This window comes from Poromitra crassiceps (assembly GCF_964638095.1).
Source record: "Poromitra crassiceps genome assembly, chromosome: 2".
Taxonomy (NCBI): Eukaryota; Metazoa; Chordata; class Actinopteri; order Beryciformes; family Melamphaidae; genus Poromitra; species Poromitra crassiceps.
In genome coordinates this window covers 74,014,443-74,033,274 of record NC_139624.1, presented here as the reverse complement: position 1 = coordinate 74,033,274, position 18,832 = coordinate 74,014,443, and the positions used below count along the sequence as shown (strand labels likewise).

At 41.9% G+C, this 18,832-nt stretch overlaps 1 protein-coding gene across 2 annotated transcripts; it reads right to left on the bottom strand.

The window, feature by feature from the left end:
• Positions 1 to 4,602: 4,602 nt before the first annotated feature.
• On the bottom strand, positions 4,603 to 16,911 carry LOC310789446 (uncharacterized protein). 2 transcript variants are annotated; one of them, XM_083651087.1, is made up of 5 exons: positions 16,882 to 16,911; positions 16,105 to 16,209; positions 15,831 to 15,990; positions 11,009 to 11,141; positions 4,603 to 7,618 (listed from the first exon to the last, which is right to left on the bottom strand). In XM_083651087.1, the coding sequence occupies exons 2-5, from the start codon at positions 16,122 to 16,124 to the stop codon at positions 7,395 to 7,397; spliced, it is 537 nt and encodes a 178-aa protein (XP_083507213.1). In that variant the 5' UTR covers positions 16,125 to 16,209; positions 16,882 to 16,911; the 3' UTR covers positions 4,603 to 7,394. The 2 variants fall into 2 exon arrangements, with proteins under 2 accessions (XP_083507213.1, XP_083507212.1); XM_083651086.1 differs by having other exon boundaries at positions 16,498 to 16,899.
• Positions 16,912 to 18,832: the final 1,921 nt, after the last annotated feature.

The window sequence follows — 18,832 nt, the reverse complement described above, 5'->3', positions numbered from 1 at the left end:
CTTCCATCCCCTTGGGGAACTGGGGTCCTCTCGCCATTCCGAAGTGTCGGCATTCCGATCATTGACTTCTATGCTTTCGGAGAGGCCAAAAAAGGTTTCGCCATTGCGAAAGATATTAGGTCCGCCATTCCGACATAGCATCTTGAGTTATTTAGCCTACAGGGGTGGGAGAGGTTAGGTTCTGGGGGAGGTTAGGTTTAGGCGTGGGGGGTGGGAGAGGTTAGGTTTAGGGTTAGGGTCTGCAGGAGGTTAGGTTTAGGCATGGGGGGTGGGAGAGGTTAGGTTTAGGGTTAGGGTTAGGGTTCTTTCGCAATGGCGAGACAGATCTCCATTCCGACAATTTCCGGTATCCTCGGGAAACTCCGGTATTTCGGAGTGCCGACATTTCGGAATGCCGGGGTGTCCCTGGGGGAACTGAGCACACGAGGGGTGGACATGTAAATCGCTAACCGTCTTGGCTGAGGCCAGAGCCAATACCAATGTTACTTGTTACTAAACATCCATCCTCAACATCCATTCCATGTGACACCGTCTTTAAAGACAGGTGCTTCAGGCTCGCCTCATGTAGTGGTTCGAAGGGGGGGGGTCCTTTGAGCCGCTCCAGGACCACAGCCAAATCCCATGGAGGCACCAGGGTCTTGGAGACAGAAAGGCCCCTGCGGGTCCCCTTCATAAAACTGCACACCAGGTCATCCTGGCCAACGGTTTTACCTCCAAAGCACATATGGCCAGCTGAGATGGCTGCCAGGTAAACCTTCAAGGTGGAAAAAGCCTTGCCGTCATCACTTAAGTCCTGTAAAAGACCACAATGGCTTCAGCAGGATAACGATAAGGAATGTGACCCCCTCCCCAAACACCAACTTTGGAACAGCTTCCACCTATGACCATACAAGGTTCTGGTGGAAGGTGGTGACTTCAGGGCAGAGGTGAACTGGGGTGAACGAGGAAGTTGACGTAGAAAATGTCTTCATCTCCATCCTGTTCGTCCTCAGACAGGAGACCGACAGGAGAGTCAAAATCATCGCCTTGCCCAGCATTCAGTTCCAGAATTTCCTCGACAATAACATCAGGATCCGGAGCTAGCTCGAGCTGGGAGCCCCAGCCGGGGTTAGTACTCGGTCCGTCGCCCGGGTCCTCCTCCTCTTCATCCGGTGTGGGTGAGGTGGGGGTCGGCGTCTCTCAAGCAGGTAGCCTTGTTGAGGCGCTTGCGTAGCGCTGACTCGCTGAAATGAGGACAGTGTACATATTTCCCGGAGACTCCAGGGCGTGGGGAGGATGAAACCATCCGAGGCACCAAAAGGGGACAGGATGAGGGTCCTTGCCGGTGATGGAGGATGTTCTGCAGGTTCTGCATGTTCTCTGTAGTGTGGTTAAACCTGTTCTCCAGTGGCATAGCTGGCTCATAGTGCGTGAGGCTGAAGGTGACGATAGTTGGTTTTTCTTTGGTCTAGAATAAAATTCCAATTCAGGCAGAAAAGGAGGTGTTTATCCACTTCAGGCAGAAGAGGATAGGTGTAGATTAGCTGCTGATGACATCATCAGTGATGTCACAATGCCTCCTATTACATCATCAGTGGGCCAAAAATTGAAACAAACAGAGATTGCCCTAAGCCCCTTATATAGATCAATTATCGATAGATAGATAGATAGATACAGATACATGGTGCTCCGCCCCCTGACGCACCACGGAGGAATACAAGCTCTAACCAACCCCAATACTGTATTGGTGTAGAAATATAGAGCTTCTGTCTGGGGGGTAAAGGTGAACCTGTCCTCTTGTGAAATCAAACTTATTTGTATGCACCTTAGTGATTTTGGAGTCGAGGAGCTAAGATATGAAAAATGAATGTCCTTGAGTACCCAGACCACTATCCACCAGAGTACTGTAGCATTGATCTTGATTGAAGCTTACAAGCCCAATTGTTTTCTCCATCTGAAGTGTAAAACTTTGGAACAAAAGTCAATGTAATTTTTCTTTAGCTGTCATGTGGAATATGAAGCCAAAAGCCATCATCAATCTATAGCAACTCAGATGAATTCAAATAACAGCAAAGGGGTTAGATTGTGAAGAGAAACAGCTGTGTGGTGGAAATTATCCATGGTGCAAGACTGCTCTCTAGTGGCACATCAACCTGAAATAAACAAACTACACCAGCAACCCTAGGAGCTGCAATGAGTATACCAAACGGGGTCACCAGACTGGCAATGGATTCAAGATCACTCATACAGTCCTGTCTTCCAGCTGTCTAAGAAAGGTAAAACTGGTATGCATGGTTTAGTTGTTACTGTACTTGCCATGCAACTTCAATGGCTACACAATCATAGTCAGGGGTTTTCAAAGTCTGAGACTATGGGCCTCCCCTCAGACAAAGCTTGGAAAAAGGTTCCTCCCCTTAGTTTACTTGCTGAGTTTAGCTAAATTCTTGAATGCCTATGGGATCATGATTATGTTATTTAATAAAATAGCCTGATATTCCTTTTTTGGCACACTTCAAACTCCACCAAATAGGACTACATAAAAAAGGTCTGTCTGAAAGTATTTCAATTCAATTCAAACTTTATTTCAGACCCAGGGAGATCCATAATATAATAAAAAGAAAAACAATAAAAAGGCAGTACAATAAATAGTAAGTGTTGATAACAGCACACAGGTTACCAAAATACTCAGGGTCTAGTATACAGACATTTTCGCCAGTGGTTCCACAGTCTGGAACTGAACTTGCCCGAGCTGCGTTCATGATTGGTCAGTACAGCAATGATGTCATTTACAGATTCAGATGCCCTGCACATAAATCTATACATTAAATTTCTGAGAACGGCAGAGCAGGTCGGTACCCCGATACTGACAAACATAATGCTTGCACTAGAGCTCCTCTGAACTTTTAGCAGCAGCCTCATGCAGTCATTATAATATATATTTATTTGTTTCTGCCTCTGGGAAAGTGGGAAAAACACAAGCATTCTCCAAAATCTCTAAATCATCTCTTTAACCAATTCACACACACAGGCTTTTCTATGTTAGTAATGTAATGTGTTGTGTTTTCACTGAGCCTCCCCTGAAACTGTTTGGAACCCCCCTGGTGAGGCCTGTCCCACATTGAATAGCTCTCAAATACTAAACAAATCCAAATCCATGTTACCAGGCTCACGGGATGGAGGTTTTGTACACTATGCCTTTTCGTTCCTTAGTTCTTGATCCTGCCTTTTCAGCAAAGAATGGTTTACTTACATATGGCATGTGCTGTGTGAACAGTGGCGCTGGAAGTACTTTTAGGTAGGGGGTGCTGCAAGGCCGGAGGGCGCCGGAAAATTTATTAAAAAAATGTTTTGCCCACTTTGTCGCCAGATTAGAGGAATATTAACATTAAGATTAGACTGTTGTGTCATTATTCAGTCACCTTTTCTCACTCACCTCCATGTCACCACTTGCTCCCACTGCTGTGTTGGAATCCTCATTCTCTCTCCCACCCTTTTTGGACTTTTAGCCATATTTAAAGGAATATTTAATTTTAAATTAACATTAGGATTATACTGTTGTGATGTCATTATTCAGTGTCTTCTCCTCTTCTCTGCAGCATTACTCAATTTACCCTCAGGAATCAGGGACAGTGATAGCCTACCTGCTATTCCTCCCATATATCCAGGGCCGGATTAATAGTACCATGGGCCCCCGGGGCTATTCATTTAGCCTTTTAGTCATAAAGATGATATCTTCCAGACTGAAATGTTATAACAGAAGTGGAGTATTGGCCAGAATTACATGAACATTTGGACACTTATTCAGCGGGTATTTTGCATGTTGCGTCCAGATGCACTGTGAAAAAAAAAAAAAAGTTTTTTTTACATCTCTTGCCACCAGGGGGTGCTGCAGCACCCACCACACCCAGCTTCCCACACCCTTGTGTGTGTGAACATCAGACCAAAGTTGTGTTGTGTACTGCCAAACTTAATATACACCAAAAGGTAATTCAGCACTAGAACTAATCAATAAAGGATGGATATGGCAGTCAATTAAAAAAATGTCTGTGTGTGTATATATACAGAACTGTACATATTGATAAAACAAGGCAGTTTTGGAAGTAGTCATTCATTTCCACTGGCTCCCGGTCAAGTCCCGCATCACCTACAAAATCCTGTTCCTCACGTACAAATCCCTCCATGCACTTGCCCCCCAGTACCTGTCTGACCTCCTCCACCCTACACCCCGTCCAGGAATCTGAGGTCTTCAGACTCTGGTCTCCCCTCCATCCCCCACACCCGCCTGCAAACCTTTGGGGACAGAGCCTTCAGTGTGGTGGCCCCCACCCTCTGGAACTCTCTCCCTGCAGAGATCCACAAAACACCCCATCCTTGGACATTTTCAAGAACACCCTCAAAACTCACCTGATTAACAAAGCCTTTGGCCTATATAATCTACTCTGTTCTGTGTTTGTCATTATGTGTGTGTGTGTGTGTAAAGCATCCTTGGGCTCCTTGAAAGGCACTATATAAATCAAAGTTATTATTCGAAGCTTGTGGTCCTAGACTGTTTTGCATTACAGGAGTACAGAGGTGACCTCAGGCACAAGGCAAATTGAGAAAATGAGACCTGCAAGATTATGAACCATTTTTTTTTTATTACAGAATAATCATTTTCTCAAAATCAGAAACAAAAGTTAAATCCCCTGAACTCACAAGGCTACTTGATGTGTCAACCACTTGAAACCCATGGGAATGAACATGAAGATAAGAAGACAGCAGAATCCTGGAACACTAGGCTTTAGATTGTCGGTCAGTCGTCATCCTGCTGCTACATTAAGTCACCAGTTCAAAGCTGCGTTCAGACTTGACCTTGAGCCTTGCCGCTTCTCCATTGTATCCTTCAGACTTCTGCAGGAACTCAAAGAACATAGAACAGGATTCCCACACTTTTTCCACAGACAAAATTCCAAAACTTTTCCATGACTTTAAAAGTCAATGAGTCAGAATATAATTTCTGTGACTATTCGCGACCTTTTAAGTACATGAAATTTACATCGTAGCACCATGCCCATACCCCAAAGCACTTTTCAAAAATGCAGTGAACTCCGGAACATGGAAATACTATGAATATCACGTGATAGTAGTGAAGCTTCAACCTGTGCAGGGCAGGTCTAGATTTTAATTAGTAATACACAATAAAATGTATTTAGACATATTTGGGGATTTTTAGAAACATATTTTTAACAATAGCCAAAAACAGTGTAAACTGCAAAACGTTTCCAAAACACACCGTTAATTCCAAACATTTTCAAGGCCTGGAAACGTTTTTTTTTTAATTCCATAAGTTTCCCAGGAATTTCATGACCGTGGGAAGGAACCCCAATATAAAATCAATGTGGGAAAGGCAAGGCATCCGTGAGAGATGCTCTATGATTTGTCATCACAACACGGAGGATTATCAATAAAGACAAAAGGCTATTTTTAACATATGATGGCCTCTCCTTTCAATGTTTGACAGTTGTTTACAACGGTTCTTCATCAAGACCCCCTATGCACATTTTTACTGCCCTGCTTTTGTTTCTTTTTTCATATAAACTTCAAACTCTGTACATATACTGATTATTAAACAAGGACTGGATCATTCCTTTAACAGCAATGGGATACGGATCAAGCTGCATCTTACAATGTTACTATGAGGTTATCTGAAATGCAGTGACACAAAAGGCAAATAGCACAGGAGTATCCCATCCCAAAAAGCAATACCATAGCAGAAAATACAATAAAAGAAGAAATACACAAAACCAGCTGACATGTACCAGCCTGTGACAGCAGAGTTAATATGGAGATTAAGAGGAATTGAGCCTGATGTTAGAAAGTTTTTTGGTTAGTTCTTCATTTTACAATTATCATCATGCAAAGAAACACACATTCTCAACTGAGTTTGATCAATGATTTCATAGCAACTGCATTCACCACTGCCTTCAGCTCCAAACATATTTCATTAGACAAAGGAGCGGGGAAAAAACACTTTTTTGAGCGTCAGCACACAGCCCTGAGTGTTTTTAGGTTATTTACACATTTTCAATTTCAAAATGCCATACTTTATCCAGACCCTAATAACTTAACTGGATACAAAGTTTTATCACTCTTTAGCTCAAGACTATTCTTCATAACAAACGACAGTAGGGTCTACAATTGCTTATTTAAAATATGTAGTCACATGATCTCTTCAGGGACTGAAGACTTTTTTAAGCACCTTGAGATAACTCGTTATGATTTGGCGCCGTATAAATATTAAATGGATTGATTTTGTCAAATTCCAAAACATAAGAGTTGGAAATTAATAAAAATTCATTTTTTGTTTATACTTTTAACCTTGTATTCTGGCATATAAGTGGTAATGTAGAGCGGCAATGGACAAAGCCCAGTAAAGGCCATCATCAACAGAGAACACTCTTGTCGGCTGCCATAAAGTCTGTTATGTAACAAAGTGTGCATGTATTTCATCAACTTGCTCCACTCACAGATACTGTATAACAAGAGGCACTTGAGCCGTCTAATGCCCTGCCATAATCACCCCCACGTAATACATATACCCAGTTATGCCAATGAGGCCATCAATTAATCTAAAGAATGCAATAATTGGCGAATATTTCTATGTAAAAATACTTGTAGCATATAACACATGGGGCAGTATGAATATGAACCCTGCAGAATTATGGAGTTGTAGTAGTTTCATCAAAATCACGTGTTGTAAATGTACGCAACAAGGTGATACCAAATGTAATCAGATCTACTATATGGTGGTTAAGTATGAAGTTTCTGTCATAATATTCTGAAGATATTATGTTCACAAGGACAGCCAGACAGACGCCACTAAGACAACATCATGTTCAACAGACAATGTAGGCAAACAGAAAAACTGGCAAGTGCCCCCCCACCAGTCGTGGTTTTTGACTCAGCTAATCCTTTTTTAGATCTGTGAAAGGGAGCAACTTTATAAAACACACTTGAAGTCTCTCCCTCCGCTCATCGTTATCTCACTGATTCCCTTCGGGCTTTGTGGTTGGAGGCCATTAACACCCTGGTCCAGCTGGGAAGCAGCTTCTGTGGTCCTGACTGAGGCGCACAGGCTCGCTGATGTCATCCGTTATCATCAAACTCATCGGATGACCACTTTTTAAACAATACAAAGTAGAAAAAACAACTTGGTTCTAAAACCACTGAACACGCACACACACGCGCGCGCACGCACGCAAGCACGCACGCACGCACGCACACGCACACACACACACACACACACACGCATGCACGCACACGCACACACACACACAGAAGTGTGCTCCCATGACGAGAGCTAGGCTGGCAAAGATCACTGAGGTTGAACGGAGGAAGGCAGCGCACGGAAAAGGCAAACTGGCATCAGGGTTTGATTAGGTGGGCCTGCTCTCTGCGTGTGACTCACTGTGGCTTACAGGGCCTTCTAGTTGACTGGCCGGTGCGGAGGGGGAAGGCGTGTACGGGGGCGGGGCTTCGTTTATACTAATCGAGTCTCCGCCGTCAGAAAGGAGTGGGGTGTGATGGGAGGAGGGTCGAGGGGCGTCGGCCTCGTCACTCTGGGCACACTCGCTGTAGGGCGGCGGCTTCAGATCGTCCGCTGTCAGGAGAGAGCAGAGATGTCAATCAGCATACCATAAGGGTGGACAATCTAGAAAATAGCTGTGCTCAAATGGTCTCAAACTCTTCCTTGACCTCTCTTGGAAAATGCATGCGTGATTATGCTAAATTTGTTTCAAAATAAAGAAAAATGGCAGCAAGCTTCTAAAACAAGCGGTGGCTGCAAGACCTCTCTATTCATATTCATGACAATTCACGTTCCTCAGAATTCAAATAATTCTACACAACTTCTTAGAAACCAAAACAATGACCCCGAAACAATGATTGGAACCATTGGTGTTTGTAATGTTAAAAAACATTGAGACCAGAACCTGATGAAATGGCATTAAATGACAGACACAAAATCAGAGCTGAGGTCACCACTTCCATCTTCGATAACCATATCCTGATGCCTATAATAGGCTTGATTAAACCAGGGGTTCTCAAATGTTTTTCAGCCAAGGACCCCTTACAAGATATACGGGGGGCCCCCTCATTCAGATTTGTGATTTTGGGCTTAGTTTAATTGTTTCCACGGTAACGTGCTTGACTTTTAAATTGATAGGTTTGTTAGATTAGAATTAGGGCTGTCAAACGATTAATTTTCTTAATCGCGATTAATCTTGCGATTAACTATAGTTAATCGCGATTAATCGCATGTTTGTATCGCATGTTTAAAATGCCATTATTTTACATTTCAAAGCATTTTTAATTCAATATTAATAATTCTTACCAGTGTGTCGTGATTGGGAATCAATTGAATGCAAATAAATGTACTTTGTGATCTTGAATTTTTGATTTATTTTCAATTCAATAGTGCAATGTAGACCAGGCCCGATTTTAGCCTGCTACATTAGGGTGGGCTGCAGGGGGCAACTTTGGCAGTAGGTTGCCAGAGGTTGTGGGTTTGGGTATGGGGATTAAGTTGCATTATATTCTATTGAGTTAAGTGTAATGGGTATACCAAATTGTTCCAGTAGGAGTCAGCCACCTACTTGTGACAGGTTGACAGATATGGGAAGATGTCATTATAATGTTTATGTTTACTATGGGGGACCAACAACTTATTTTATTTACCTTATTGCACTGACAGATAATTTTATAATTTCAAATATTTGGGTTTTCAGGATGATATAACTTGTCACAGAACATCAATTTTGGTTTATTTGGTAAAAGTGGAACTGTATTCCTTCTGGTTTTCTTCATTGTTCATGATTTTGTGGAAAGCATTCACTATAGACGGTTTTCACCAGAGCGCAACCCCACAGCACTTCCTTTTTCTCAGCATTCGGCAAACTGCAGAAATATTCACTCGACATCGTTACTTTTGTTTTCGCCGCTCAGCTGTATAGACGGTTTTCATGGAATGGTCAGTCCTGCACTTGAATGTTTTTTTTTCTTTTATGTCCATAGCAAACACTGCAACAGGAAGTGAGCGGGGGTTCAATTTAGAATGTTTTTGTTGTCAAGTTAAAACCGTCTATAGAGTCTATAGTGAATGCTGCTATTAACTTGTGTTTACTTTTGCTACTAAACCAACATCAGGACATCCAAGCAAGTTCTGACAGAGAGCAGTGCCATTGGACCGCATTGGACAAACACATTTGCATATCCCCCAGCATGCATTGTTCCTTCCAAACTTTTGACAAGAAAGTAACCACATTAAATAAGTGGTGGGTGGAAATAATCATTAGCCTATTCTTAGTTAAACATGCTTTGGAACATTCAATAAAGACAAATAAAAAATAGACTATATGACTCAACACCCCAAGTGATTCACACATGTTATGAGAGTGGTATATATATATTACCCATCACACCAATATCCGTTTCAGTGTAGAATGGTTAGTTCCTTGCTCTGCTCTCCCCTAAGAGTGCAACGGACAAACAACCATGTCCAACCCTGTATCACCCCATACCGTGCTGTGAATCTGTGTTTTCCAAGTACAGGTGCTCGAAGGGACAAAATAGCGGCATGCGGCGTTAACGCTGACAGCTCTAATTAGAATGTAATCCATGAACAATTTTGGATTTAAAGCATACAATATTTTCGTTGAACTATGAAGCTTTTGCAAAACAAAAAAGTTTAAATTTTTATTTTCCTGAAAACTTTTCGCAGACCCCCTGGCAAAGTTGCCACGGACCCCTGGGGGTCCCCGGGCCCCCATTTGAGAACCACTGGATTAAACGATCACTGAAAAGATGAGACTCAGAAAGTAAACAACCACTATGGGAACTGACCAAGACCGCGCTTCAAAAAGTAAGTAAAAGGTTAAGTCTGAAGTTTGTCACAAAGATATAGCGACTGGCCTGACTAGATTCTGCCCTGTAGGAAAAACTATTTCCCACCGAGGATTAATCCCTTGTCATGTGAGAGATGCAGAAGGTCAAGTATAATGAGAGGAGAGCGTTCTGGCTGTGGGCTTTTCTTCTGTTTCAACATGGCTGATAGAAAGAAGTGCGAGCAGTGTGGTGAGGGGTATTTAAAAAAAGGATCGGGGGGTGGGGGGCAAACCGACAGGAAACTTGGCGAGCAGGCAGATCTGACAGCTCGCCAAACACCAGTATTGTTCTGAGGGACATGGGCCTTTCTCTGTGTGGAGGGGCAGAGAGCACTATTCTGTTTCTCACTGTAGCGTTGCTTCCTGCCAGCATGGCTAAATGTACAGCTTCTCTAGGGGAGAGTGGAATGAGTTGACTTAAGTCCTCTGTAATACTAATACATGTACATGACACATCGTCAATGCATTACAATCAGTTAACTGCAATTTAAAAAAAATAGTCCAATTAAGACACGAGGGAGAACGTGAACTCAACCAAACTGTCAAAGTGCAAGCAGTGGTGTAGATAAAAAAAAATAGGCTAAAGGTGTCATGGGTATGATGGGGAAGTTTCGTTATGATCAGGTTCCTGCCATATAGTTCATAACCAAAACCAGACTTTAAAGGGGGAACAAAGTACAGACACACACACAGGCACGCATATGATATCTATATAATGTGTGTTTGTGCGTGTCCACACACACACACACATATCTATATAATGTGTGTTTGTGCGTGTCCACACACACACACAGGCACGCACATGATATCTATATAATGTGTGTTTGTGCGTGTCCACACACACACACACATATCTATATAATGTGTTTGTGCGTGTCCACACACACACACATATCTATATGTGTGTTTGTGCGTGTCCACACACACACAGGCACGCACATGATATCTATATAATGTGTGTTTGTGCGTGTCCACACACACACACATATCTATATAATGTGTGTTTGTGCGTGTCCACACACACACACATATCTATATAATGTGTGTTTGTGCGTGTCCACACACACACACACATATCTATATAATGTGTGTTTGTGCGTGTCCGCTACCTCCAGATACGGCCTCATATGGCGGAGGCATGTCCAAGTGAGAGAAGGAGGCGGCTGGTGGAAGGGAAGTGGAGGGTTCCTCTATGGACGGGTCGTCCTGGACACCGTACCAACTGGGCCAGATGGAGGTTTGCTACAGAGGGAACCAACAAGAAAGACAGTCATCGTGGACACACACACACAAGCAAACGGAGAAGATCAATGCATACAGCGCGTTCACAAGTGCATAATACAGAGTACAGACACAAGGGAAAGAGGAAGTTTCCACACCACACTCATAAATGTCACAGTTCAAATCAGCAGTACTAACCGCCGCTACTAGAATATACTGACCCAGAAATGTGTGTTAGGCTGTTTCTTTTTTTTTACCAACGTTACACTTGTGTGTGCACGCTTCTCTACCTATCTCGAGTGTGAAGACAAGGGTGCTGCTGGTCACGATTTGTGTTCATTTGACTACTCCTGCTGCAGTGAGCGAGCTTTTCCTCTCTCAACCCTGCTTCAGGCCTCGATCGACTAGAACAAATCTAAACACACAGAAGCACAAACATCACTAAGCAAACAGCAGGCCTATATCCTGGGGCAAGGCGTTTGGGTGGAGTTGCAGTAATATTCGGTTTAATCGATCGGGCCGATCGCCCCGACACGAGTCCGGGCTTGTAAATAAATGATGGGCCCACACACACAGAAGGCCTGGTGAATCCTCATGACAGCCATTGTTCTTGTGCTACTTGCTGTTTTTAATCCTTATTTAATAGGTGGAAACTATTTGAGATAAAAGTGCTCGTTTTCTTTTTCAGTGCCTCCTGCTGCAAATGAGGCATAAAAAACAATATAAAAGCCATCTAAAATTCTGAGAAAAACAATAACGCACTGCAAAAAAAGACCCAGAACTATTATTTATGTATGACTAAAGAATACTTGACCAAAACCAATTACGCTGAAGCCAAATAAACTATTCATCTATTCTATATCTCTCCAGGGTCCATCTATGTATCAAAACTTTATTTCAAAGCTCTTTTGGGATCACTTTATCTTTCCAGGTAAGCGTGAATAAGATTGTCCAAGGAGCTTTTAGTGAGTGATACTACATCAAGACTCCTTTTCCTACTAAGTTTGATTCATATATGAGCTCGAGTAGAGTGGCCTTGGCGCCTGTCCAGAGAACTTTCAGGGTGCCGGGTTATGGACGACCGTGGGGCCTCCCTGCTGAACATTCCATTAAGATCTAAACAGGGAACATTATACACCAGAGACTGCAGGAAGGAGAAGAGGGAGAACAGGCAGAGGAAGAAGAAGAGAGAAAAAAGAGAGAAAGGAGAATGGAGAAGGATGTAATCATATCATGAAAGTGATTTGATAGTCACAATTAGGGATGTAACCAGGGTTCATACAGACATTACAAAACAAAACTCAAGGACTTTCAAGCACTTTTTCAAACAATTTTTCTTTCATTTTCAAGGACTTCACACAAATCAAATAATTGATTTTCAAATATAAATTTGGCCCAAAAGGGGCATCAAATTTGCATTATATTACATTTAGTCTTTAACAAGTTAATTCTACTATCAATCTTGTGAATGGGACGGGAAAATATTTGTCTAAAGATTGCTTTGACTTTGAACAGATGCTCATACCTCAGTAAGCGCCTTTTGTCTTTTTAATAACTTTGGTGAAAATATAAGACGTGACGTCACTGACAGACAGCATTATGTGGTTCATGTGAAATTCAAGGACTTTTAAGCACCTTGATTAAAAAATTGCCTATTTTCAAGGTATTCCAGGACTTGATTTCCCCCCCTCAAACTCCAAGCACTTCAAGCACCTTGGCAGAACTCTGTGTAACAATAACCGGTTTGAAATGATAACCGTGATAGAATTCCTTGCGATAACGGTACCGTTTCAAATTTTCATTATCATTAAAACCGTGGTACCGTGATTACAGTGCTTTGAAAAACATGGTAAATACTGTCCATTATCAACCAAAGTTGGCAACAGTCTCCCAGATGCAGATGTGCAGCCTTGGAGAAATGATTTCAGTGAGTGTATCAATCCTTTTTGGGTCTGAGTTTTCAATATAAAACTTGGTGAAATGATTTCTGTGAGTGTATTAGTACTTTTTGAACATTTTCAGCACATTTTAACAAACCGTGATAATACTGATAACCGTGATCATTTTGGTCACTATAATCGTGACGTGAAATTTTCATATCGTTCCATCTCTAGTCAAAATATAAATCAGAATACTCAAAATGAATGGGAATATGGAATGTAGGAGGAAAGTGGGAGCGGAGGGAGTAAGAGCAGGAGTGGAGTAAGAGCAGGAGTGGAGTAAGAGCAGGAGTAGCAGAGACTTTAGAGGGGGAGAGGAGGAAGGGGAACAACTCAAGCAAAAGGAGAAACAGGAGTGACTGAATTGAATTGTGGCTCTGGTGTGGGGAGCAACAGGAGGCTCTGGTGTGGGGAGCAACAGGAGGCTCTGGTGTGGGGAGCAACAGGAGGCTCTGGTGTGGGGAGCAACAGGAGGCTCTGGTGTGGCTCTGGTGTGGGGAGCAACAGGTCATTAAAAGCATTACTGGACCTGTAACTGGGCAGGGTGTGCTGGAGAAGAACCAGGTGTACACAGAGAAGAACAAGTCAAGCTGATTAGCTACTTTCTTTCAAACAGCCAGGTGTATTAGGTTACTTTACTTATCCACAATGAGTTATTGTATCAAAGTAAACCATCATGGACTGCTAAGGTTAAAAATATTGGCACAGACAATTTTGTTCCTCGCGATTTCAAACTTATTAGAAAACATTTTAAATACTATTATGTGATAGTATAATAGCGTACCGCAGGAATGCGTCCGGAAGACGTGGATGTTAGCACTTCCGGCTGTTATGTGTAAAAGGCAATGGGATTTTTGTATGGGGATTTCGGTTAAATGCATGAGATAAGGTCTGTAGTTAACAAAAGTTTATGTTCAGCAGGATAATCTTCACAAATGAGGACCACTTTTATGACCTTTGAAGCGTTTTCTGAAAATCACAGAAAAAAAGCTTCAAAAGTCATAAAAGTGGTCCTCATTTGTGAAGATGATCTTGCTGAACACAAACATCAGTTTCATAAACTTTTGTTAACCACAGACCTTATTTCATGCATTTAACCGAAATCCCCATACAAGAATTCCATTGTATTTTACACTTGAGAACCAGGAAGTGCAGAGACTTCTGGGTAAGCCTACAAAAATACATCATCCCTGCGGTACTCATAATTGTACTGGGGTAAGCCTGAGTCAAAAGCCCTTGACAGGAATCTGCAACTGCTTTATGTTTTGTTTTTAGATTGGGGTATTTCCTGTTGCACAACAATTCCAAACAATGCTAAAAATAAACCTCAGTTTGGGATCTTTAACTCTAATAACTGAGGAGAAAAGTCAGTTAAAAGCTGGGGCAGGGAGGGGGTTAACAAAACAAAATGCTACAAATTAACTTCTTAGAAGGACTGCCATTTTGAGTTATACAGTAAGTCTAATTCCTGGAAAAGCATGAGTTTATAACTTTGTCATTCATACAATTAGAATTTTGCAATTAGCCTCTTTACTCACTCGGTCAAAGACATCCAGCCACATCAGAGTTAGAAATGGGTTGGAAAAGAGGCAGAGAAACCTGTTTTATATGATCCCCCGAGCATTTTTTTGGGAAGGTTTTGAATCCTGGAGAGATTGCTTCCAGGTGTTTCAGAGGGAGGCAGTAAAACACAATGGCCCTGGAGGAAGCATGATGACGAGGACTCTCTAAACCTGTGAGCATACCCTACAGGAAAGACTCCAACCAGCCTGATGGGGAGGAGAGACGCTCCTATTCCAGATGTGTCAATGAAAACATCAACACATGTGAAACTACATTCAACCAACTTTTTTACTAGAACCAGAAAGAGAAGCCTGTGATCTATAGATGCTTTCAATAAATGTATGAAAAATATGCATGTGCCTTTCAGCCAAATATAGGCAGTTAGAAACCAAACAGAAAGACAAACACGAAGAAATCATGAACACATCAGTGATGTAACATCTGCAATCAACCAGCTCTTAAGGGAGCTCCATAAACTAAACACAATCTCAAGCAGTATTGCTATCTGTCTTTCCTCTTTGCACAAAAACTTTCACATGCTTGGGTGAAATTTGACAAACTTCCTTGGTACCACTGACTCCAGTTTAAAAAATGTCTAACCTCCTTAAACACTCAGCACAGCTTTCTTACTTAAAAAAAACCTCTCAAAGCTGTGACCTGCCAGAACTCTGATGTCAACAAGGTCAAACAAACCTCTAGAAAAACACAAGCACACAAGTGCCTGCAAGCAACCTTGTGCTCTTCCTCTCAATGCACTTCCACAAACTCGCTCTGCATTTCACCAGAAATGTGGCCCGTCTGTCCAATAACACATCTACCTGATACAAGTTGAACCAAAGGCAGATTGCTCATTCCAGTAAGAGCCAAAGTTGACTCACTGAAAACCACAAGCATTCTCAAGAGGGCAAACAAGCCCTTTGCAGAAATTTAACAGAACTGTGACCATACTTGAGATTCTCTACTCTCTCTTTACTTAGTACTCGCTCTCTCTGCCTGGCTCTACATAAACAGGTTCAAATCAGGCCTGACTCGGTTTATTCTGAATAAAAACGCTTAATGCATATAAACCACTTATCTCCGGGTAATAATAAAGTCATACCTAGATCAGATGCACAAAACCAACGCAGTACCATGGTAGACAGCTACATTGTTCCACTTCAAATGTTACACAGATTAGTGTATGTGTGTGTGTGTGTGTGTGTCTTACACTCTGTCTCTCGCACATCTGATGGAGGTATGCCCTTCCTCCAACAATGACTATCTGAGCATTACGGGGATTGCTCAGGTAAGCTGCCAGTTGCCTCTGTCTTGAACGATACCAGCAAACATAGAAGAAGATCTTGATGATGATGAATATGATGACAACTCTAAGAGGGGGGAAAGGGGAAGAGGCGGAATGAGAGAGGGATGTGTACAGCTACATACATCAATTCCAAAGTACACTTTTGCTTAGAGAGATGTGATTATGCAACTATACTTACATGTACCAGTACAACTCCATGTTTGTGTGAGATGCCAATCACTGACAACACGAAGTCATAGTGAAGCAAAAACGGGCTTATAACCGTCCTGAAAAACAACTTGTCCTGGAAATCATTTTTTTAAAACAATTGGTTAGTTTTTTTTTTTAACACCAACTACGAATCTTTATTTCATCTGTAACTTATCACATGTAGTAATGTTACTACACTGAATACAATTCAACATTTATAAACCCAACGTGACACTAAAAGCGCGACTGCATCTTAACTTTTGGCAAGCACAACATGCTCCATAACATTACTTCACGTTAACTGTTACATTATTGGACTTAGGCTAACGTTAGCTCAAACAGGAACATTCACTCAAACCGGAACAGAGGACGGTTAACTTACTGTAGCGACAAGCTAAGCCGGCCTTCAGAGTTAGCTTGCAAAGTGTGTCATTTCCCCTTCGTTTGTGTTTTTGATGCAGAGCTTCAGAAACTAGCTGAAGCTATAGAGCTACTGTGGCTAGTTGAGCTAGTATCGTATAGCTCCAGGCTGAGGCCGACACAACAACAACAACCGCTCCCCTCTTTCTTGGCACACGCCGCGAACAAAACAGCGACAAGCATCCAAATCCAAATGGACACAATTCACGAATACGCCGAACTTTACTTGGTATTATTATACAAGATGACACTAACGTTAGTGACTATGCAAGCTAACGTACTCGTTAACTTATCATTATAAGAACAAAGAAAGTGTTCAGTCCTACAGAGCTTGTAGCTAACTAACCTAGCACCAGCATTTCCTCTCTTCGTTGCACGTTCAGTTCAGGCTCGTGGGCGGCGTTCCGATATGGAAAGTGTCCACGTTGCCTTCAGGTGCTCCCCAGCACCTTCTGATAGCGAAATGACAATTTCTATTGTGTCTCACTCTCGGTAAATCTACTTTGGTACACCTATCCAATGATACTAATACTACTACTAATAATATCATCATACAAATTACCATTGATTGCGATTTTTCCGACAGCCCGTGAAGGTGGCATAGGTCGCACAGGTACATGTAACGCACCAGTGTCAAATGAGCAGGAATTTCTGAGCAGGAATTTCTTACTTCCGGTCAGGATTTTTCAGCATAAAAGCGATCATTCAAACTCGATAAAATACACAAATTGAAGTTATATCACACAAATTGAATAAAAATACACATGGAAATGGTTATATTCCATTTAGATCTATATATCCTTTGGTATTGTAGTACTAACTACTTCTATATTATTATATTAAGCTTGCTCCAATCAGTCAGAACACCATGAAAACGCTCCGATTTCAAATAAAGATTAAAAATCTAAAGTCAATTGTTCCAGGGCAAACTCACTTGATCCATGTAGAGACATAGCCCAGCTATCATAGGGAAGTCATCTTGAGGCTGGATGGGTGTCAATTTTTGTGTTTTGGACATGTATGTAGCCTATAGCTTGATAATCTTTTCTCTTGATGTCTTCCCTATAGAGGCCATAATCAGGTGAGAGGTAGGCCTAGCCTCTATTGACCAGTGTGAGCTAGCGACACACCCTGTTAAGCCTTTCAAGAAATAACACACGGTCTCCTTTGTATGTCTATTTTCATTCAAACATTAAACTAGAGGTTTATCTTAGTGTTCGTATGTTCATTATATTGGACATAGTTAGATTTCTACTTCAATTTTTATGGTTAAAAAAAACGAACTTTATCACGCTTTTACTTTGAAGGCAAAATCATTAAACCCGAGTGAAATTCCTGCTGACCGGAAGTGAAATTCCTGCTCATTTGACGCTCGTATGTAACGCTACCTCCAACCAGAGCTCTGCCCAGCCAGGCAGCCACCATGGTACTACATCACATATAATAGGGCCAAACAACATATTAAACGCCGTATTCAGCATGAGATACAACACGTTTATTATAATCTCACTCCAGGAGCAAGTCGGATAATGTCTGTTTAAAATCTTTCTATGACGTTCCAACAGTGCTGCGTGTATAGAAATGGTTTTCAAATGATGAGAAATAAAGACGTAAATGGATAATAGGAGATGAAAACATGAAAAGAAAAATCGCAAGCCATACATACCAGCAGGTCGTATCAGGTTAGTGATAAAAAGTAACCTCGCCTCCATCTGGTGGTCAGTGTGTAGTATAGCGCACCCTGCCATTACTACTCACTGGAGATAGCAGGAAATATACATTTTACTTTATCTTTTAAATCTGTAACATTCAAAAGTTATTTAAGGACAAAGAATGTGGGTATAATTTAAGAGGGAAAAATAATTTTGAGAAACGCTATGTTCGTACAAATTTGAAGAGCATGAGCATTTCATTTGGTGGAGTGACTGTGGAACAGTTTGGATGATGAAATTTAACAAAGTAGAACTATTATACTGTTTAAGAAAAAGTTAAAAAATATTATGATTGAGGGATACAGAGAAGAGGAGGCAGCGGGGGGGGGGGGGGGGTGAGGGCACATGGTAGGGTACAACAGCGAATACACGGACTCAAGCGCCTGAAGAAATTTGGGCTAAGGAAAGAAATCCTTAGGGACTTCTACAGAGGCACCATTGAAAGCCTGCTGACTGGCTGCTTCACCACCTGGTACGGGAACTGTACCACCATGGACCGCAGGGCGCTACGGAGGGTGAGGCGCGCGGCCCAGCACGTAACAGGATGTGAGTTGCCAGAACTGCATGAACTGTATAACCAGCGGT